The sequence below is a fragment of the Megascapheus bottae genome, chromosome 4 (genome assembly GCF_031878675.1).
Source record: "Megascapheus bottae isolate mThoBot1 chromosome 4, mThoBot2.hap1, whole genome shotgun sequence".
NCBI lineage: Eukaryota > Metazoa > Chordata > Mammalia > Rodentia > Geomyidae > Megascapheus > Megascapheus bottae.
In genome coordinates, this window is record NC_143512.1 from 67,118,838 (window position 1) to 67,143,235 (window position 24,398).

At 38.8% G+C, this 24,398-nt stretch overlaps 1 protein-coding gene across 2 annotated transcripts; it reads right to left on the reverse strand.

The window, feature by feature from the left end:
• Positions 1–2,613: 2,613 nt before the first annotated feature.
• On the reverse strand, positions 2,614–13,954 carry Sub1 (SUB1 regulator of transcription). Of its 2 annotated transcripts, XM_090332086.1 has the most exons (6): positions 13,869–13,928; positions 13,114–13,206; positions 11,386–11,458; positions 8,292–8,414; positions 4,657–4,765; positions 2,614–2,938 (listed from the first exon to the last, which is right to left on the reverse strand). In XM_090332086.1, the coding sequence occupies exons 3-6, from the start codon at positions 11,455–11,457 to the stop codon at positions 2,859–2,861; spliced, it is 384 nt and encodes a 127-aa protein (XP_090188212.1). In that variant the 5' UTR covers position 11,458; positions 13,114–13,206; positions 13,869–13,928; the 3' UTR covers positions 2,614–2,858. The 2 variants fall into 2 exon arrangements, with proteins under 2 accessions (XP_090188212.1, XP_090188211.1); XM_090332085.1 differs by lacking the exon at positions 13,114–13,206 and having other exon boundaries at positions 13,869–13,954.
• Positions 13,955–24,398: the final 10,444 nt, after the last annotated feature.

Genomic DNA, 24,398 nt, shown 5'->3' on the forward strand with positions numbered 1-24,398 from the left:
TAAATATTAGTGAGTAGCTTTTAACTTTCAAACTTTTACAGCGCTCTACTAATATACCTGTCAGGAACACTTACATAACTTACATAGAATTTCTTTTCTTTCTCCTCAGTAGCCAAGCCAAAAACCTTGATTCCTTATTATTTTTAGCCTAAGTCTATTTCTAAACATTAATTATGTAGGATAGTTTGATCATCACAGCCTCTTGACTGGCTAATGAGGTAGGAGTATTTGTCAAAAGAAAGTTTTAAGCATTTATGAAACAAAAGAAAATGGTATTTTTCCCCCAGTGGTTGTTCTTTTAGTAAAATGCTAAGAACAATGAAAACTGGTCAAAAATTGCTCATGTTAGAAGACAAAGAAATCCCATTAGCCCTGCTACTAAGTGTGTGAGAGCGTGTGTATCTAGGTATAGATACACACGCTCACACACACAACGTATACATACATATGCACATACATATATGTATATACATATACATACATAAATCTATATATGCTGCTATTCATTTTGGCATCGTTAAATAAAACACTTTCACCTCAAATTCCAAGCATTCTTCCTTTCCTGGGAGAAATCCTACAGAGAAGTTGAAAGTATGAACAGAAAATAAGTGTATTCTTCCCTTTCTTTTCTTACTAGTCTCTTCTCCATTCTCATTCTTTTCTACACATATATACACACACACACAAACACACACAGATTAATAATTTCAATATACTATATAATTAGTAACCTAACTGAATGAACTTTGTGGTCAATTCACTATTGTGCCAGAGTGAGCACTTCCTATATGAAGACTATTAATAGTATGCTAAAAAGATAGTAAATGCATTATCTCTAAATATTCAGTGTTTTCAAAATGCACACAGCCTATGAATCCACAAAAGAATTTATCCATCACTGCCTCTCTTTATCAACACGAAAATCGAACTTTCCTTCCTTACTAACCTCCTTTCTAAGTGCCCAAAATAAGAAGTTCTTTACAAAACTATTAAAGTGAGTGGGACACACATATGTTCCCAACTGAAGAGGGTTCTCTCCCAAGAATAACTTGTCTGAAGTACATATAGTGTTTTCAACATCTTAATACCTATTATTTAATATTAAACTATAATATAAGCAAGATTTATTTTACCAATTTGCAATTACTAAATGTTACTAATACTAATCCCACTAAAAAAGTCATATACGGACCAGGACTTTGGTCTAGTGGTAGAGTGCTTGCCTAGCATGCACAAAGACCCAGGTTCAATTCCTTGGTACCATATACATGGAAAAAAAGCCTGAAGTGGTGCTGTGGTTCAAGTGGTAGAGCCCTATCCTTGAGAAAGCCAAAGGACAGCCCTGAGCCTAAGCCCAGGACTGGCAAAAACAAAAACAAAAGTCATATAAAGAATATAAATACAAAGGGATAGCTACCAGAAGGTTTAAAAAAAATGGTAATCCATATGATCTGACCATTCTAAAATTTAAATTTATCAAGACAATTTTAAGTTCAGATGTAGAAATCTAACCTGGTAAAAGAGTAGCACAACTTATATGGCTGCCTTTAATGCCAGTATTTGAGATGTGCTATCTCAATGATGTCTCAATATTTCTTACATTCCTTTAAACCTTTTTTTTTTACTACTTTCCTAGACTATATGTCCTACTGACATGATCATGTGTATACTCATTCACTTTCAGACAAATTCCTTCTTCACAACTTTTTAACTGCAGTACAAATTTCCTTTATATTCTTTCCCTGAGGCACACACCATGCCCTATTTATTTATTGCTCCTTAGGCCCTGATATCTGGGCCTCAGTCTGCACTACCATCACTGGTAAAATGAAAATCCCACAGGAGTCACCTAAAACTTAGTATATCAACATTCTCAGTAACTAGAAAGGCAGAAGATTCACCGCAAAGTGAAATAATATATACTCTTTCTTCTTAAAAAAAAAGACCTCATTACCTACTGACAATAAAGTTCAGTGACACCTCTTATCTATATACAAATATACAAATAATTCATACTCAATGTTATTAAATAAAATGCTAAGCCAGTAAGTTTTTACAATTTTTATTAAATCCTAAGTTACTTTTACTTTAACAATATTTTCTTTTAGACTTTATCCTATAGTGAGTAGGTTAACTAAATGAAAGTTAATCACAGATCTAAGTTATTTCTGTAAACTAATCTTACTGTAGATAAGATTACTATACACCACATTAAGTAATGACAATCAATTGGCTCAAAACTTCCACAAGCCAGGTTACCAAACTGTCTGTTCATATTTAAGTAGAATTAGTGACTGTAATTTTCAAATGGTATTTTAGCTTTGAGTTTTCAAATTAATATACCCAAGAGTAAAGTAAAAATTGAATATGAAGAGATTATTTTAAAAATGAAAGAAAAATAAAGTGAAAAATTAGGAAGTCAAAAACCTATAATTATTTGCTTGGAAGAGGTCAAGTATGTATTTTATAAACCAAAAGTTTAAACATTCAATGTAATGCAAAATCTTTTTAAATGTAAAAGCTGAGTTCCAACTAGTAAGTCTATAAAACTTTTTACTTTTGGCCTGAACAGTTCCTACCTAATCTTGATCAAAAAGGCCACAACAGCTAAGATTGTGATTACTTGATTTTATTTTACACTAGGTAGGAGACACAAAGCAATCCTCCTTAATAAAGTTGACAATGAGCTTCACTCAGAACATTTTTAATAATGCACATTAAAAAAAAAGTATTCATTTTACAAATTGTTCTGCAATCCAAATATACAACAGCTTGGGAAACATTTTAGAAAACAAAAGCCAATGTAAAAAGACAGATTAAAACAAGTAGAACAGTACAGGTTGTATATGGCTCAGATTTTACAGTTTTCTTACTGCATCATCAATATCAGAAATTTGTTCCTTCAGCTGGCTCCACTGCTCCGGATTTAAAGAAATTCCTAAAACAGATTTAAAAAGTTAAAGTTTAAAAATCAAGCTTTCTTGAGGATTTTCCTACTTCCAACTAAAATAATGTTTCTCAAAACTGCCATTTGATTTGTGTGGCTTTTGCAGTGCTTGGAGTCCCATCTAGGGGCTTCCAACATGCAAAGCTGTCTCTCTAAGGTACACTGTCAGACTAAAACTGCTATTTTGTGTATCACCAGGCTCCACATTTATGAACTACTGATATTCAGATACTGAAATTCTGAATTTGTCAAATTTGCCATAATTCTAAGCAGATCAAGCTTGTAACCAATTTAAGTTCCTACAATACATTGTGCATGATGATGATGACAACCAATGATAACTGATCATTTAAGACACCTCTCACAAATACCTGCAAACAAGCAGGCAAAGAATCAAGCCCAGACTTGACATGAAAGCAACAATTCCATTACTACAGACTCACTTCCATCATTAGCCAAATTTTCAGAGGAAATCTATACTAGGTTCTCCAGATGCATTCCTTTTACTTTGGAAAACATCTCTGGGGCATGATTCCTACAAGACCTTGTAGAGTACATGTACTGAGTTTAGAATACAATCTAAGGTCATGCTATCAGGGTTCAAATCCCAGCTGCAAGATGAGCTTCAGTTTCCTCACCAGTAAAATGAGGTTTATAAATTAAAGTGGTGGCTACATTTAAAAATCAAATTAACAGGGATGGGAATGTGGCTTAGTGTAGAGTACATGCCCAACATGCATGAAGCCCTAGGTATGATTCCTCAGTACCACATATACAGAAAAAACAGAAGTGGTGCTGTGGATCAAGTGGTAAAGTGCTAACCTTGAGCAAAAGTAGCGCAGGGACAATGCCCAGGCCTTGAGCTCAAGCCCCAGGTAAGGGGGTGGCAGTGGGGAGGAAGGAGAGGAATCAAATAATGTAAAGAACTCAGAACATCACCCAACAACATATACGCTGAACAAGGAAAATGAGAATAGCATGAGATAATACCTAGAAATGGCTGTCAAGCTAACCGCTGTTTAGCAAACATTTGCAGGAATTAAAACGTCTGCATTAGCCAGTCCAGAACAACTTGAATGACTCATCTAGAAGTGAACTCAAAAACACTAAATATACAGTCTTTCTAAGAAAAACTACAAGGAAGCAAAGGTTACCTTTAAAACTGACAAGTATGCATATCAGTCCTATAAATATGAAAATATTTTTGAATCAGCTAAAGATCAACCTAAAGACTAATTGCTGAAATACAAATTGATGGTTCAACAAATTCTCTCTAGTATGTTGTGAGTACTGAATCAAGTGTTTGCCTCTATGCTAATGGAACTGGAACTGCATGAAGAACCAAGGCAGGGTGGGCAGTGATTCACAGAGCACACGTCCTACCCAATAGTCTTCAGGAATCAAAAGAAGACACTAAAAACAAGGACTTTTCCATTTTTGATTGCACAATTTCCCAGCAGTACCTGATGGGCTTCAGATTGTAAAAATAAAAGGAAAACTACATTCAAGTTAGTTATCAACCAACTAAAGTAATATTTGGATGTATTTTTTTAGGTTTAATTTCAAAATGCCTATGAAAGTAGATAAAAACTGAGTAACATTTATCCTTGACCTGTGCAGTCTGCCAATATTTTCAATATCAAATAATGTCGATTACTTAGAAACAATTTAATTTATCCCCAACATTAAAATCAAAATGAAAAACTTACCTTTTCTTCCTGGTTTCATTTCACCTTCTGGGTCCATCCAATATTCTCTAATATCAATTAGAACTTTCCCTTTAAAGTCTCGAACACTCACATACCTCATTTTCCCAATCTGAAAAGAGGGAGGCAAAAAAAAATCATTTAAAAAGGTGTTGCTCACAACAGCAAAGTATTTTGATAGCCAAGTCTGTTTTTATATTCACAACATACTGCAAGCTACTTCTTTTAATCATGGAAGGAACTAGTATTCTCAACTATAAGCAAAGGAAATCAATGTTTCAATTTTTCATCTCACACTCCCAATTATTTTTAAATTTATAAATGTCATTAGTAAAATAGCACATTTGCTATGGAAACAGTACTAGAAGTTCCTCAACAAGTAAAAGAACATATGATCCAACATTCCCATTTTTGTGTACACAATCCTAGTTAAATGCACAGGCTGTACTCCAGAAAGTGTATTGTTAGGAGCCTCTCATATGGGGCAGGTCTGCTAGCTTGTTGGTAAGCAATATAATCCTATGGGTTCACCACTGTATACATGATCTATATATGGAAGAACTGACAGCAGGATCTCAAAAGATATCTGCATACTAAATTCATAATTGGCTTTATTCACAGTAGCAACCCAAATGTCCATGCATAGATCAATGAATAATAAAATACATACATGGGGGGTGTGGGGGGGGAAGGAAATGGGTACCAAGACATGTGAAAGGGTATCAATGTATGTGAATTAATGCACCTTCTAGCTGGCAAATATCATGTAACCCTTTTACTAATTACAATAAAAAAAAAGAAAAAAATAAATAAATAAAATAAAATAAAATACATACAATGGAATGTTACTCCTTAATCCTGCCAACATATTACACATGGATAAATATTGAGCACACTGTTTTGAGAGAAATCAGTCGTAAAGTGACAGAAATACTGATGTGGCTTAATATATTTGACATGTGCAAAATCTAAACCAGTTAAATTCTTCAAAAGGAAAGGATGGTAACCCAGTGCTCAGGGAAATGAAAAAAGTTAATTGTTAAATACATAGTTTCGGTTTTGTAGAATGAAATAGTTCTAAAGATCTGTTTCACTAAGTGTGAATATACTTCCGTGGTTTTTACGACAATTTTTAAAAATCACTAGGAATCCACATCCAGGTAACATCTGCAACTGTCTTGAATATAGGAATTCAAAGTTCCAATCAAGATCATAGACTTCAGTTCAAACATAATACTTCCTCTCAAAAAAAGAACTGGCATCCTTTTGATGTTCACCTTAAATCTTTTTTTTTTTTGGCCAGTCCTGGGACTTGAACTCAAGGCCTGGGCACTGTCCTTGAGCCACAGCACCACTTCCAGTTTTTTCTGTGTACGTGGTACCAAGGAATTGGACTCAGGGCTTTGTGAATGCTAAATTCAATCTTTAACATACTTTACTCTCTAATTTACTAATGTAAAAATACCCACCAAATTTTATTCTTCAAAAACTACAAACTTCAAAAAGTATAACCATGCATGGACCTTCTCTTAAAGCTATTCATGTTCCCTTAGTGTTAAAAAAAATATTTGCCATTTGACTCTGTAAGCATACACTGAACTATGGAAAAGAAAAAAAAAATTTAAAAAACACCCCTATTAGTTGTGTAACAAACCCTTGCAAATATTAGGCTAAAATATTCTAGAGGTGTCCTTAGGTCTGCAAAGTAGTAAAGTCAATGAAAGGACAGATACTGTTACAGATTTTACATTTCATTCTGTACCTAAAACAGCTTTCACTGCTCTCAGTCTAAAACTCCAACTCCTAACATGGTTTCCCAACAGGCAGGCCCTTCATTTGCCCATCATCATTCTCAATAACTATTTTCAGACATTACAGGCTCTAATCACAGAAATTTACTATACAATATGCTGTCTAGGCACTCCAACTGCCAAGTATTAACATAGTTCCAACTATCTGAAAATGTTTCCCTCTCCTATACACTCTGCACAATTGGCTCCTCCATGTCTCAGAAGAATATTCTGTACCTAATTCCCTCAAAATAATTTGCCCCTCTTTCCTTCTCAGGCCTCGTCATTAATTATGCATGTGTTTATATATTCCAAAAAAAAGGGGTTTTTTTTTGCCAGTTGTGGGGCTTGAACTCGGGGCCTGAGCACTGTCCTTTGACTTTTCTCAAGGCCAGAGCTTTACCACTTGAGCCACAGCACCACTTCCAGCTTTTTTCTATGTATGTGGTACAGAGGATTGAATCTAGGCCTTCATGCATGCTAGGCAAACACTCTACCACTAAGCCAAATTCCTGGCCACTATATATTCAATTTTTATCCCCCTTAAAATTCCACGAAGCCACAGACATCTACTGGTTTACTACATTACAGAACCAAACAAATGCCAGAATAAAATACAAAACAGTATAAACATGCAATCTGGGGGCCCTTTCATAATTCTTCCTCAATAATTTACTTATCTATCAAAAAAAAATCCCTCTTTTTCTCCTAAGTTCTACAGAAATCAGAAGACTTAAGCCTAAATAACTCATCTGTACTTTATTTTCTTTGCTCATAAGTATTACAAAGTCTCAGTTAACATAACCAATTTCTACTATTTTCTACTAAGTTATTCTATTCCACTCTAATTCTAGCAAGCTGAAAGCTAGGAGCAAATCCTAAAAATACTTCCATGCAAATAAATGCCTGCAGCCTTATTCTCAAACTTTTGTCTTAAACTAATACTTAACATTCTTAAAACACTCATCCTCTTCCCATTACTATTTCTTTTTCACATCCTTTCTTCTCCTATTCTCTACTGCCTCGTTCTCTGCAGTGGATGGCTTTACTCATTCTGATGATGCCACGGGAACATTTTCCACAGAACCAAGACAAGTGCTACTGCACCCTACTTACTTGATTACATTTACAACTGAATGTACCTCCTCATTGATGACTTTGTTCTTCTGGTCCATTCTTCCTCATGGGCATCTTTCTAATCATTTCTTCCTTAGGGAAAAACCATCTAACCTTCATGTAAAATTAAGCCTGTAATTACCTCTATAATCTCACCAGTGTGCAATTATCCTCTATTCATATTCCCTTCATTAATCATTTTTGTAATACAATATCATCTCCCTAAAAATAATTTAAGACCTTATTCATCACCTCTTTCCTAGTGACATCATCAAATCCTATTAATTTCCCTCATTTTGCCTATTTAACCCACTCTACTTTTTCAGTTATTCTCTTTTCTTTCTTCTACCAGAGGCTTCATAAATGTAGCAGGCCAAAATCAGACAAGTCATATCCCACTGACACTTTACAGTCCAATACTCATTACCGCCTCCAAGTTGCTTTCTAGTGTTCTCAATCTGTAACATTTAGATGGGCATTGCTTTATTTTTCTTTTTCCAATACTTGTATAAAGGATTTTTAGTTTAACATGCCCACTAATAACACTGTTATTCCACATTTTTAAAATATGCATTGTTTTAAATACAGCAAAATATGGACTCCTAAATGTTCACACTGTCCAGGATTGAACTGCTTTCAACTGTAACATGTTTTTACATTTTAATCAATATCCTCAGTTAAGGATTCTTATATATATCATAGTTCCACTGGATTTAAGATAATTAACATTACCTGAAACATGTTATCATCTCTGCTGCTGCTGCTCTGCTTAGAAGATGCCAGAGCTCTTGATGTCTCACCCGTTTTTTGCTTTTTTATAGGCTTTTCTGTAACAACCTGCTTTTTCCTCTTTAACTTGAAAGAAAAGGCAAGAATATGGTTAAAACTTATATAAACAAAAGACGTCTCAGGGTTCAAAAAACTCAAATTTCTTTTGAAGACTTAAGAGTCAAAACACCACATTAAGGAGGAAAAAAAATCAAATATATATAGGAAAGTTTCACTTACAACAGTACATTGAAGAATTTAAGCTACATGTATATCTAATAAGGTTTTCAAATTCTGTTTTCAGGATTCTCAAAATATTTCAGGTAATAGAATGGTTATTAACCAGAGTCTTTTTGTAGATTACATAAAATGTTTTTGAAAGAAAATCAGGAGGATACTGCTTTTGAATACTTTTAGAAACCAAAGATCTACTAAAAGCTTAGTTTACTGCTATATTTTTGTTTTGTTTTTGTCAGGTGTGAAGGAGCATGACTATAATCCCAGCACTCAGGAGGCAGAGGCAAAAGCATTGTATATTTGGGGTCCTGGGCTATATTGCACATTGCTGTCTCAAAAAAAATAAAATTAAAAAAAATTTCTTTTTTAAGCAAACATGTGAATTAAGATGAATGTAATCAATTTATTCTATTCTAGGATAAAAATATTCATCAATTCCCTGCTTATTATGAAAGGACTCTAAACTGGCTAAAAAACATATAATATATGATTAGGGAAAGTTGGGAGCTATTTTGTACCAGGCTATGAAACTCAACGTCTTCATCACTAAAAATAAAAAAATTACTGAAAATATATAGTAATATATATTACTATATATATATATAAGATGATTATTCAAAATCAGAAGAGTATTTGTAAAGCAGCATTATTGCAAAAGTTTTTTATATAGCCTCATTCTCAAAATGAGCTGTTAATAAAAATGACCACAGTTCTCAACCCAAACAGTAGAGGGCAATCATGTCCCTCCTGAATGGAAAAATACAAACTTTTGTGGCACTGAGGCTTGCACATGCTAGCAAACCTTTTACTACTTAAACTACATCAAGTCATGAGACTTGAACTCTGGGCCTGGGTGTCGTCCCTGAGCACTTCAGGACAAGGCTATGGCCCTACCGCTTGAGCCACAGTACCATTTCCATTCTCTAGAGGTTATTTGGAGATAAGATTCTCAGGTCCCAGACTGGCTTTGAATCTTGATCCTCAGATCTCAGCCTCCTGAGTAGCTAGGATTACAGGTGTGAGCCACTGTACCCAGCTAAAAACCAGTACTTTAATGTCACTAAATTTAATGTATTTAAATCAAATAAAACTAAGTAAAACATACACAGAGAGGTAAAATTTAAAATGAGGGCCAGGAGTTTGGCCTAGTGGTAGAGTGCTTGCCTAGCATGCACAAAGACCAGGGTTTGATTCCTCAGTACCACATACATAGAAAAAAGCTGGAAGTGGTGCTGTGGCTCAAGTGGTAAGCACTACCCTTGAAAAAGTCCAAGGACAGTGCTTAGGTCCTGAGTTTAAGCCCCATAACTGGCACAAAAAAAAATATTTTTAATGAAAAACATGTAATGTAGTTGCTTGTAGGTTTAATAGTACTATTTAGGAAAAGTAACAAAAATTAGATGAAGCAGAAATCAATCCTTTTTGCAAGTCAAGATCTGTGGACTACTACTTACCTGGGGTAAAAAAAAAAATTAACGTGAGTTTATTACTTAAATATTCAAATGTTACACAAATATGATTATTCCTAATTAAGAAATTTCCTAAAATACAACTAAACATGCTCTTAGAAGTCTCATTTCAAATTCCTGGGTAAGATTACAGCCTGTATTTACACTTAACAAGGTCACTTCCTCTAGATTCTAGGATACAGTGATTTTTCACCTATCACAGGAGTTACTGTCCAGAGATCCCCTCAATGGTTGAAAATCCTCTAAGTAGCAGCATTAGTCATCCCTTGCTATATTGCTGATTTCACCTATCAAAAGGGTCTCTGAAATATAGCTCACTTTTTTAGCTAGCAATAATGAAGCTACAATAAATGAGGGACAACTGTAATATCACTCACCCTTTTCTGTTAGCTAACAGTGCTTAGGGGTGGGGGAAAGAGATGAGAAGCCTGCTACATTTGAATAAACTTTCCAAAGCTCTTCAACACTTACTCCTTACAAAGGAGATATACCAATTATCAATTAATTCCACTTCTAGGAAATGAATGTTTACACACGTGTGTGTGTGTGTGTGTGTGTGTGTGTGTGTGTGTATGTATGTATGTATGTATGTATGGAAACTTCAGGTGAAATGAAGTTTTGACCACAGAGTGAGCTGTTCAGTTATGCTCCACTGCGGTGCTCAATTAGGTGGAATGCAAGTTACAAAGCAGTTGTCATCTTATACATAAGTCATCTATTCTGGCAAAACAGATAATTTCATGTTACTTTGTCTGGATGTTAATTTACCTAAAATAAATACATGAATGCAAATAAATGTACAAAATCTAAAATTCAGTAATCTTTATGGGAAAATTGTGAAGACAGTCAAAAATAACACTTGTATTCAAAACTTAAGGTTAATTTGGTTCAAATACTACAAACAATATCTACAGATTAGGCACATTCCTAAAAATAATGACAAGTAGTGTCTGAGAGCCAATTACAATTCTACAACCCTAAGAATTCTAGAGCCTAGAGTCTAAGAAAGTGGTTCTTCAACTTTATATATAGAGTTCCTCAAGGTCTTCAACAGACTGGTATAGTAAGCTTTTCCAGCCAAGTGGCACAGAAGCCACCTACAATTTCAGAAGCAAGAAAGTGGAGTCTCAATTTTAAGATTACACTTCTGATCCAGGTGTGGAGGTACACATGCTGGGAGCCTCTGGAAGGATCGAGGAGCTTGGCTAAACATGACAGCCTGGAACACACATTGAGAATGTTCCCAAAACTATAGAAGTAAGCCTTTTAGTATCCTTCAGAAGAAAATAGATGTAGCCAATACTGCTGAACTAAATAAAAATCACAAAAATGATTTGACCAGTAAAAATCACCTTTTTGTCAACTTCACTGTCAGAATCACTGCCAGAAGAGCTCGAAGAAACAAGTTCCTTTGACTTAGGCATTCTGAAAGAAAAATGTATTACACAGTTTACACACTTATACTTAGTTCCTTATCTTCAGCTTCACTCTTCCCCCAATCAAAAGAAATCAGTGATTCTACCATACATAAGGTACTGAAGTTGTCATACTGAACACAAGGTTTCGTCTACATGACAGAAAATATACTCAAACAGGAAAAAGTACTAAATGTCCTATACTCATTCCTCCACTCTTTCTCAAAGCTAATGAGGTTTTTTTGATACTTCAATTTATAGGGGTTAGAAGCTCAAGTGTAGGGCAAGATTACAAGGCAGCTAAAAGTTAAAATCAGATTAAAAGTAAATTTTTCTCAGTACTGTTTTATGCTTCTGAGATTATATCTAAAGTAAAATTCTCTCATATACAGGAAATTGCTGTACCACAATCTATGGTGTGGTAATCTGTTTTGTCATTGGATCATTTTTTGTACATATTGATTTTTGGATCACATTATCAAAATAAGCTCTGATACAGTATTCACAAAATTGTCATAAACCGCAAAATTTTACACTGATTTTCTACCCTAAAATATAATTAAAATTCGAGGTCTGTTTGGGGAAAAGCCAAACCCTACACTCACAGCCAGCAAACACCCTAGTACTTTTCTCAGAAGTGTTCTCTTAGTGCCTGAGTATAAGTTTCAGCAGAATGTCTGAAAAGTCTAAATCTCAAAATTCAATACATGTAGATACTTCAAGACTCTTATCCACGGTGACACAAAGTCAATTACCAAAGTATCTTTTGCTCTCTCCACTAAAAAAAAAAAAAAAAAAAAAAACTAGGTTCATTCATTTTTGTATGCCTAAAAAACATAGGGCCTGCCTGAAGGGTGCCGGTTGGTGGCATGCCTGTAAGCCTACCTAATCATTAGCCTGAGATCTAAGAATCACATTCAAAGCCAGCCCCAGTAGGCAAGTCCATGAGACTCATCTCCAATTAATCACCAAAAAGTGGAGCTGTGGCTCAACTGGCAGGGCACTAGCCTTGAGCAGAAGAACTCAAAGGCAGCACCCAGTCCCTCAGTTCAAGCCCCAATGCAGGCACAAAAAAGCAAGACCCATAATAAACCTTACTAAACACAACACACTCTATAAATGTTGATTAAAAGGGGAGAAAAAATAGATTTCAATTCCTCCTTTAGAAAAATCTAAAAGCACACCACCTACCTAGACGAATCTTGCTTTGGCAAGTTCCACAACAGATCAAGATTTACAAAAAAAAAAAAAAAAAAAAAAAAAAAGTGGGCCGTTCCATTCCTGACCGTTAAATTCAAAAAGCTCAAACTATGTCCAACCGGTACATGACCATTCTGACTGGGAATTTCACAACGATTAGGTTTAAACGTTCCCATATTTCATACACTTTTCCTGCTCTACTATATAACCTATCCTCCAAAACCAATTTAATTCAGCACCGTTTGCTGGCTGCTAACACAATTACCAAAAAAAAAGAAAAAAAAAAAAACCTTTGTTTCAAAGGTCATTAATTTCACTCGCAAGCGGCAATAACCACGGTTTATTGCGAAAAGCTGCCTGGAGGCTCAAAAGCCATCTCGCAGAGGAGGTGGTGCTGTTTAACCCAAATTCAGTCTACGCTTCAAGAAGTAAACAGGGTCCTGAACTTTCTCACCAAAGACCTACTTGCTCTCACTGAATGAGGGCCAGCTGCTTCCCAGGAGGGTCGGAGCCGGGCAGAAGGTACACAAAGCTCGACGACTGGGGAGGAGCCTCCGCCTGCGGTACAGGGGAGGATTCTTGAAAAGCCGCTAGGGCCCACGCCTGGCCCCAGCTCGGGACCCGAGCGGGGTCGCGCGGTGCCGGGAGGCGCCCGGAAGCTCGGGCCGGGACGCGGGGAGGCGGGCAAGCCGCAGGGGGCGTGGGGGGCGGAGGAGGCCGTGCGGGAAGAGGAGGGACGGGTACCGAGCGCCATTTTCTCCTCTCGAAGCGTTCCCCCACCCTGCAAACCGACCACTGCGTCCCCACGACCCCACCCGTCGCCCCTTCCCGCCGGACCCCCGCCCCCAGGGCGCCCCCACATCCCGTGGCCCAGGCGGGGGCCGAGGCAGGACCGGGGCCGGGCGGGCCCCGCATGCGTCTCGGTCCGCCGGGGGCCTCCGCATTGTCCCACGGTACCCGCACTCCCGCCCCGGCCCGGGGCCGCCCCATCCACCGCCCCGACTCCGTCCCCAGGGCCGCGCGGCCCGGGCGGACGAGGGCGGAGGAGGAGGGGGCTCAGGGAAGGGAGGGAGGAGGTGGGAGGCCAGGCGAGCCGCCATTGCTCGCGGCCGTAGCCGGCGCAGGGCGCTGAGGCCCGCGGGCGGCTCGCGGTCGGGCCGGGAGACTCGGGGCCTGCGGGGAAGGAGCCCTCGGGATGGGGCCGAGCCCCCCGGACTCACGCTCCGCTCTCGCACACGGACAAGCTCAAGCTCGATCGCACCGGACTGACAGAGAACCGGAAGTGACGGCAACTGAAGGGGCCAGCCCCGCCCCCTCCGGGCGGCAGACACGTGACGGGGCGGGGCCTCGCAGCGGAGAGCCTTTTCAGGGCCTTAAAGGGACCGGCCCTTTCCTGCTACTTGGATGCCAATGAAGTTAGATTGACCTAGGAAATGAGGGCTAGAAAGAGCACTGAGCTTTGCATTTGTTCAGTTGATGTTCATGCTGTTAAAACAAAGGGGCTGCTCTCAAAAAGATCAAAATGATAAGCTGTTTTCCAAGTAATGATCCTCCTGCCTCACCCCCTCCCAGTATCTTGCCTCTGGCTGCTAAAATCCAAAGGAAGCAAATCAAAGTCACAGTATTTAATTGCGGAAAGATTAAGAGATGGTTGCAGAAGTTCTTGTCGCCCACAGCCCACAGAGCAGCTCATTTGAAATCCTAGAAGTGTAAGGTAGTTCTGTTGGGATAGGAAAGGTCATCCCACGCTCATGTATCTTGAGTTTTGAGTGTCAAGCTGATAGGCTATGGAGAAGTGATTGGGTCTGACACCTCACAGCTAATAAATGAACAAATCCATTGATGGATTCATAAGGCAATGGCATTATTGAGAGACAGTGGAGAATAATCAGTGGGGCCTCGCAGGAGAAAGCAGGGCTTTCAGGGAATGTCTTTGAAGGCTATATTTCACACTCTAACCCTTTTCTAGATCCCCTTTCTCTGCTTCTTGTCCACCACCATGTGAACAGTCTCCTCCTCCACATATTCCAGATTCCATCCTTTCAGCTAAGAATTATGGACTTAAACTGCTGGAACTATAAGCTAATATACATCTCCTCCATTATCACCTTAGGTGTCACAGCCACACAAAGTTAAACAGAGTAGTTAACCCAAGAAATCCATTGTACAAGTTTATTTTGGATTTGTATTTGGTAAACTACTACAGCCAAGAATGAAAATGTTTAATTACAAAATCCAGGCAGTACATACCCCACACTGCATGAGGCACTTTACATCTATTACTCATTCTGATAAGCACTTTTCAAAGTAGAACTGATTTTTATCTCCATTTTATAGGGTAAAAAAAAAACAACAGTTAAAATGTAAAATAACAAGTAATTCAAACCTTATACTGTGTGACTCATATTGCTACCAACTGTAGGAGAAAGAAAAAGTTTAGCCCACTCCTACTTTATCCAGTATCAAGCTAATTACCATTTTCAAAGAATGGAACACTTGCCATATAATTTCTTGAATATCCAGTGCCAGGCCCAGAGTGCCAGGCATGGTGGCTCACACCTGTAATCTTGTAATCCTAGCTACTCAGGAGTCTGAGATCTGAAGATCACAGTTCAAAGCCAGCCTGGACACAGTTTATGAGATTCTAATCTCCAATTTATCACCAAAAATGGGTAGTGGTGCTGTGGCTCAAGGGGTAAGGTGATGATATCCTTGAGCTGAAGAGCTCAGGGACAGCACCCAAGCCGAGTTCAGGTCCCACAACCAACACAGACACATATATACACACAAATACAACTGACAAATAAATTAATGAAGTATTAAATTTGTCAGCCATGCATGGTAACCTGTAGTCTCAGCAGTTTGGAAAGCTGAGGGAAAATAATCATGTATTCAAGGCTAGACTGAGTACATAATAAGACCTCATCTCAAAATTTAAACAAGACGGGATGTTCTACATAGCCACTTCATAGGTTGGAGTTGCAAATAGGAAAACTTCCATATGGCACATTATGGCCAAATCACACTAGAGGTGTGGCTCAAATGGTACAAAACCTGCCTAGTAAATGCAGAACCCTGAGTGCACCCCCCCCCCATGAAATGAAATGAAAAAATAAAAAAAAAAATGGTTAAAGTTTCCTGGGAGACACAGTGGCCTGGAAGCGTTGTGAGGGATCCCAGGGCTTAGGATTCACCAACTGGGTAATGAAAGATTGACTAAACTACCTAGTCCTTGATAGCCATGAATATAAAATTAGAGTTCTCCTGAGGAATAGACAAATAGAATGTACATATAAAAGAGGTTTCATTAGACTAATTTACATGAGCAGAGGCTGGATAGTCCCACAGTGGCTGTCAGTAGTCTGTAGAGCTGCTCCGTTCAAGAAGCTGGAAGCCTCAGAACAAGAGGGACCAATGATGAGATCCAGTGTGAAGGAGAGTCCTAGAACTCTCTAGAATTACTGATCCAAGTCCATATATGAAAACTGAAGAAGTCAGAGTCTAAAATCTGCAAAGTTAAGTCCAATGCTGTTTTCATTGAATGTAGGAGGACAAAACCCAGCTATCCTTATTGGTGCAGCCATGGAATTGTGCAGGCTCAAGGCAGTCATCAAGAATAAACATTTGCTGATGAGTGGCCATGTTCAAGAGGCAGAGGAGGCCACAGCAGAGCAGCCTCAGTGCAGATGGTGCTGGACGCTAATCACTAGTCTGAGGTCAGTTGCAATCCCTTCAGTGCAAGACAGGAAAGGTGCATTCCTACAGCTGACACACTGCAGAACATATATGGTACAGCAGATGGAAAAATACTAAAAGTTTTGGAAAAGTAAGTGACAACCTCCCATACATGTTCAGAATGCTCACAGATTTTTAAGTCACTGCTCTCTGCCATCTGAAGCCAGCCTGAACGCAAGCATTCGTGAGACTCCATCTCAATCAGTATCTGCATACAGTGGTGGACACTTGCAGGTGAAGTGAAACCCGGGCTCACCCAAGCATAAAGCAAAATCCTATCTTGTAAATAACCAGCACTTGGCATGGCTCAGGTGCCTGCCTACTGAATGCAAGACCCTAAATTCAATCCCCAGTAGCATTTCCCCCCAAAAATAATTTTTTGCAAGCCAAACTTCAAAGCAATCAACTAAACTGAGGGTTTCAGAGACAGATTACAAGGTATTCATATGTGCTAGGTAAGGTAAATCTAAGGAAACTATTTTACAGTTAACTTCTATAGAATTTAGAATTTGGGGCAAAAGAGAGGGGCATGTCAAGAGTATAAGGAGGTTCAGAAAGACAAAAGGAGAAGGAAAAATAAGGATAGTTCCAAAGATGCAAGCCAAAGGTGCCAGAGAAGACAGAGGAGAGGCAGTAGGCTGAAACAATGAGGAAGATTTGAATGCACATAGGAAGCAAACAGCCTCAACCCTGTGGTTATCACCAACTCCACCCTCGTGGGAGAAGAATGCTACATACCAGAAAAATGGAGTGGATAAAATGAAACATGTGAAGGTAGTAAGGGCAGAAAGTCAATCTGAAAAAATTGTGTTTTCTCTCCAGGTCTCTTCTAGCACCACTTCATTTTTAAAAGATGAAACACAGACAAACTATAAATTAATCATTTAAAATGTATTTTGTGAGAATATTTAGCACTCATTTCCTATGTGGGAAACAAAAGATGTTTCTTCCACCCCCCTCTCATTTTAGTATAATAAATCCTTGCTAGACTATACATAAACTTTGAATTATGATAGAAAAACTGCAATGAAAATAAGCAGTAACTTTATACAATCTCTGTGGATTTTGTACAGTTCCAATCTAAAGAAATCGTGTTAGGGCTGTGAATTTGGCCTAGGGGTAGAGTGCTTGCCTAGCATCCATGAAGCCCTGGATTCCATTCCTTGGTACCACATATACAGAAAAAGCTGGAAATGGTGCTGAGGCTCAAGTTGTAGAGCACTAGCCTTGAGAAAGCCCAAGGACAGTCCCAGGCCCTGAGTTCAAGCCCCAGGACTGGCCAAAAGAAAAAAAAGAGGGAAGGAAGGAAAAAAAGGAAAGAAAGAGAGAGGAAGAAAGAAAGAAAAAGAAAGAGGCCGGGAGTTTGGCTTAGTGGTAGAGTGCTTGCCTAGCATGCACGAAGACCCGGGTTCGATTCCTCGGTACCACATGCGTAGAGAAAAGCTGGAAGTGGTGCTGAGACTCAAGTGGTAGAGCTCTAGCCTTGAGAAAGTCCAAGGACAGGACTCAGACCCTGAGCTCAAACCCAGGACTGGCAGAAGAAAAAAAAAAGTGAAAGAGAAATACCCAATTTCAAGACCTAATAAATTTTATAAAAAAAAAAAAAGAAAGAAATCATGTTAGCATTCAGGGTAGAATAAAGCAAGTGCCCTTAAATTACTATGACATCTCTATCCTTTTCCCTTTGAATGAAAACAAACATTTTTATTCAAATTCCTTGGGGTCTGAGGGACCCAGCAATGCTTGCTTGTAGAGTTTGCATTTCATTTCTCAGAGCCTCTGGAAGTGATAACTACTAAAGAGATAGATGGTTTTAGAAGGGAGATCAGATGCTTTTTATACAGATTTGTTTGGCTCTGTTTTCTTGGGTATTATATTCTGTGAAACTATTAATGAATCCTTAACCCTAAGTGATGTCTATTAAATAACAGAATGTTTAGTTCAAAAACCCCAAAATAATCTTTTAAACATAGCTAAAAAAAGGACTTATTATCTTAAGCAAAATACATTTGCAGTTACCTTCAAATAACAGAAGGGAGGCATGACACACAGGCGTTTGTCTCGGGCTGTGTGGGGAGTGCCCTCGTCTGGAATATGTGGATGATACAAAAAGAAAGCTAAGTTAATGTGCTGAATGTGGAGGGTTTGTAAGCACCTCAGAAAGGGAGATCGTTTTGCAGGAGGGGACAGAAATGGGAAAAAAAATAATTGAGGGAATATGGTGGGTTAATTATGAAAAGACCAGAGCTGGAGAAGGAACCAGCCAGGAAGAAATTTCTAGAGGCTGAAGTGGCATTGTGCTCACAGGCTCCATCCAAAAGTTAAAAACTAACTTGTTGAAGGCAAGTTCTTATTTTGAAATGTTATCCAGTAGTGGCTTTTGTCCCATCCCACCGCCCATTTTGTCAGTTACTGCATTCCACAAGGAGAAAGGATGTAGCCTTGATAGCAGAGGGGTCAGATGCTTGGCTTTGGATTTTAAGGGATTTTGATTGCAGGCATAAATTATAGATTTAACACAATATGTGACTGGTCAAAACCAGTTCTTTCTGCTCCCACCCCACCTACATTAGTTTTGAGACAGTGTAGGAAGTCAGAAGGTAAAGCCCCCTCTACATGTTTTTTAAGAGTAGCTCTGCTCTAAGTGACCAGACTAGTGCCAAGGAAAGAAGGAGCCATCATTTCTACAGAGGGTTTGGGATGTAGGAGAAATGAGAGCTCCCTTGCCCCTGCTTAGTTCCTATATGGTCTCTGGCTGAATCTAGGAACCCAATTAATTATTAACACTGAGTCACAAGAGAAAAAGATAAAACATTCATTAAATTCACATAAACACTGGGCTCTTTACAAGACAATGAAGTCAGAAGAAATTTTAAAACTTGCATATATTTTTGTCCAAAAAAAGGTGAATTTGTTCAGGAATGACAGACAAACAAGCATCTATACTAGGGTAATAAATTCTAGGGCTGTTACTAAAAGATACATGGAAAGACATAGAAACTCCTAGAAGATAAGAATGACTTCAAAGAGTTTATTCAGGTTCATTGCAGTCAGAGTTATCAGTCTATGGTGATCAAAGTTACTTTCAGGCCTAGAAATGTGAAAAACATCTCCCCAAAAAGAATCTCATGGCTTCTAGCATATAGGGAAAGATGCAGCAAATGATTCCTTAAGCGATTTCACCTTGAAGTCATAAACACATCAATGCAGCATGTGTTGAAAAGACGTGTTCTTAATTCCTTCACAGATCTGAGAGCGAAGCAAATCAGCTCTGTAGCTCATAGAGCGCCCTACAGGGAACGAGGAGAGATGTTTGTGGGGTTACAGCCATAATGGCAGCTTCTTCACCAAGTCCCAGCAGAGCTCAACAGAACGGCAACCTCTCTGACAAAGGGTGGCAAAAGTTGTCCAACTGAGAGCCCAAAGATCTGAGGAGGCCTCAGGGTCAGGAGATTTCATCAGCTATAACCTTAGGGAGTGGGCAAAACAAAAACAATTCAACAATCATCAGCATGAAGTGAGAAGGACAGTACCCAGGCAAGATGAGCTCTTCGATGAAGAGAAGCATGGATGGGGGAAACGGACCAGGTCCTCCCATCTAACTGATTATCTAACTCCATGGCAGCCTTCCCCAGCCCTAGTGTAGGAGGTACTTACCCTGCTTTTTGCTAAAAGGCACTGATACCTTTCTTGAACCCATGAATTAACTAAGGCAGTATAAAAAGCTAAGCACCCAGCCTTTACATGCATCTGGGTCCTTCTCGCCTGTAGTAACTTTGGAGTGACCTTGAGTTCCAGCCAGTACAGGACTTAGTATCAATAATAATAATAATAATAATAATAATAATAATAATATAATAAAAAAAGATCTGGAGCAGACTCGTCACTCCTCTCGAGTAGTGGCAGTAATAACCTCTAAGCACTTCTCAGGAACCTGAAAGAACAAAGACTGAGATGACAGTTAGCCAGGCTGTACCTGGGTCCGATAATGGCTCTGGTCAAGATAATCATTTCTTTCTCCCTGCCCTAATTATTTATCTGTTCAACCCTTTAGTTCATAGACAGCTCAAAGACAGCTAAGAATTGCTTGACGTGTGGTCTCCCATAACATGACAGGGCTGTATAATAAATCTCCTTTCTCTGCCCTTCACTGTGTCTCTTGTTTGGTAAAGAGGGATGTTTGGGCAGACCTGGAATGTGGAATCCAAGAAGTTTGGGCCAAGGGTCAAAAAACTGTTTTACTATTTATACAGAAAGAAATAGGAAAAAAGAGAAAATTTGATCTGAAGTTGACCAGAGTAACACTGCTTCCAGTAGATGCTAAAATAAGAAAATAGATCAAGCACAAAAATGACTAGAAGAGTGTAACTCAACTCCTTCCAGCAATTTTGGGGAAACAGCAGGAATGCTGGAGGTCACACAGCCTATGAAAGGGTAGCACCAACCATTCTAGCTGAAGGGACTAAAAGGACATGGTAGCTCTGAATGTCTGTGAGGCTTGAGGGAAACCTGAACGATGCTTGCAGAAGTGAAAACAAGTGGAAGGAAACCCCAGATGTCCGTCAATGCAGTGATTCTGAAGAACTGGAAAGGGAGAGAAAATAGAGTAAGGGGTTGATATGGGCTGAATGTTTCTCCCACAAGTTCATTTGCTGGAAACCAGACCTCCAACAAGATGGGATGAGGAGGCAGTGCCTTGGAAGGTGGTGAACTCAGGAGAGTGGAACTTTCATAAACTGAATTACTGACCTTACGAAGAAAGAGGTCAAATTCCTTCCAGTCTCTCGGTTCTCCATCAGAAAGATGGAGAACAGGGATGGGGTGGGAGGAGGAGGAGGTTAAAAACAACAAGGAACATTGCTATCAGCAGCTGTAGGTAATTCTTAATAGGCAAAGTGGACAATTCAGTATGGCTTCAAGAGGGGGTGGTGGGGGAAAGGACTGTCTGTATTTTCTCCCCAAGGGAGAGAGCAAGGACTCACTTCTTAAAATTTTCTTTCCCCAAATAAGTTGCCACGGGCCTTTGAATTTTATCTACTCTCAGACATCAACTCTCCTAGTGCAACATTAAAAAGCTAATTTGTAATTCTGAAAGCTTAATGCTCCTAACTCAAGTAATTATAAATAAACATAAATTATAGATAGGGTCATATGCAATGAGTAAGGAGTATGTGCAAGGAAGCTATTTAAATACAAATTACTAAGCATTTCTCTCCCTCTAAGGTAACTTTTCTGAACTTGGTAGTAGAGCTATTTATTCTTAGATGCAGCTTTCATTGGAAATGCTGTGTCACCTTTTATAGAGACATGCACTTTGTAATGGCAAGTATTGTGCATACCATTTTTAGAGGTGAAAAGCACAAACTCCTCTTACTATCTATACCTACCTTATTCAATGTACTATAAAAAATGTAATTAATTTTGCCAGGCATGGTGGCTCTCAGTTCAAAGCCATCCCAGGGAACTAAAGTCCCTGAGATTCTTATCTCCAATTAACCATCAGAAAACCGGAAATGATACTGTGGCTCTAGGTTAGAGCGATACCACTGAACTGAAGAGCTCAGAGATGACGCCCAAGCCCAGGGGTAGGGCGGTAGGCTTGAGCTGAAGCACTCAGGGACAGTGCCCAGGCCCACAGTTCAAGCCCCATGACTGGAGGGGGTGGGGGGGGGAACGTAATTAGTTTCAAGTGAGTGCACTGTGATTTCCACGTGACAGTGTTTTCTCCTTCCTGACTCATCTTCCTGACACTATTTATTCATTACAGTGACTGTGCCACTGATCAAAGTTAACTTTTCGAACCCTTCTTTGAGAAAGCTGTCAGGGCACAAAGCAGTACCTGTTATGTGACTCCAGTGACAAATCTTTTCCTTTTGAGGTCATTTTTTGTCTGGAAAAGGCAGAAAATTTTTCTAAGATTCATGATCAGTAATATGAATACTTAAGTCATATTAAAAAAAACATCATTTAATGAGTCACTAATTGACCCTAATAACAATTTCAAATAAAGTACTGAATGCAAAAGTGAAATCACTGCCAGGCACTGGTGGCACATGCCTATAATCCTAGCTAATCAAGAGGCTGAGATCTGAGGATCGCTGTTCAAAGCCAGCCTAGTCACAGAAGTCCATGAGACTCTTACCTCCAGTCAACCACCAGAAAACTAGAAGTGGCACTGTGGCTCAAGGGGTAGGGCTGTAGACTTGAGCTGAAGAGTTCAGGGACAGTACCCAGGTCAGAGTTCAAGTCCCATAACTGATCAAAAAAAAAAGTGAAATCATTGTTAGAATAAATATGGAATCACCCCCAGGGGAATACTACAGAGGGTAGCAGTCCATTTATGTGCCTTGTACTTAGGTAAACTTTAGAAGTGCTCAATATTTAACATGCATATTTAACATGTTGCAGTATTTATGATCATCCCAGGAAACAATTTGAAAGTTCAAATATCCCCCTATTGTCTTGGGACCCAATACTAGGAGAGCTGATTGACCATTGACCATGGTCAAGCATAGCATGAACGGTGTCAGCCAATGGGCTATGTGCATTGACTTAACAGTGACCAGTCAACACTGTCACAGTCTCTATTGCAACTGGAACTGCACCTGACAACAGCCTTACAAAGCTACTTAGCTAAAAACCACATAGTTGAATGATGGCTATTTTGGCAAATACAAATAGAAAACAGTTTGACCACATCTACAGAAGTAGGAGTTCAAGTTAGCTCTGCCTTGAACTCAGCTCCAAACCATCAGAGAAACTAAGAGCCCGGGGTCAAAATTACAATGCCATTTTATCACATTCTGAACTGCATTTGTTTTTCACACCAGTATATGTCTTCAGCATACACATTTGCCAATGAAGCACTTTAACTTCTAAATTTTTAACTATGGTTAACTAACCAAGACAGGGGTAGAGATTCTGATATCTCTGTTTTTAAAGTACCCTGTCTGCTTCTCAGTAACACATGGAGTCTCTTGTCCCTTGATGATCTCTACATTTTATTTTATTCTTTTTTTTTTTGCTTGTTTTGCCAGTCCTGGGACTTGAACTTGGGGTCTGGGCATTGTCCTTTCTCAAGGCTAGAGCTCTACCACTTGAGCCACAGCACCAGTTCTGGCTTTTTCTGTGTATGTGATACCCAGGAATCGACAGCTGGTCTTTGTGCAGGCTAGGCAAGCATTCTACCACTAGGTCAAACTTCCAGCCCTACCTCTACATTTTAATTCAAGAATTAAAAAACTGCATTCCTTAATGGTAGTGTGGGGGCTACAATTGACTTTATATCTTTGAACATGACAACGTTGAATTTGGAAAGCCATGTAGACATTCAAATAAGTCAGACTGTAACACAGCACCCAACTAGGAAGAGACAGACCTACACACGGAAAGCCCTGACAAGATGAACAAACCAGCATCCTCATTTGTGTCTTTTTATCAAAAAGGTGAATTAATAATTTTCATAGTCTTACTTTTTTATTTATTCTCAAAAATATATTCTGCTATGATAATTGCTGAGCAAATTCTCCAATTCTTTTTTCTTATGCTCTGCTACCATCATTTTCTATTCTTTGTTTTTTAACTCTGGCTCAAAATTTGACTTTAAAGAAACTTCTAGAATCACCTTACCACATTAGATTCTGCTAAAATGTGGCTTCTTATCTGGAAAATCCATCATTTAATGAAGCTATGGAATATTTACTGGTTCTCACTGAACTAAGAACAATGAAATCTGGTAGGGACTTATCATAATGTGAACACTAAGGCGAGCATGTACTCAGGCAATCTAATTGGGTATTCACATCAACCTGGAGAGAAAGATAAATATTTTATCCCCTTATATAATAATTAAAAACTACAGCCAGATTATCAAAAGGAATTCTATTAAGATAGCCAGTTAAGTCTACTAAAAAGCTGTGTTCAAGTCTTAATCACCAGCATCTGTGACTGTGACCACTTTTGAAAATAGGGCCTTTGTAAATGTACTCACATTAAGATTTTGTTACAGAGACGCA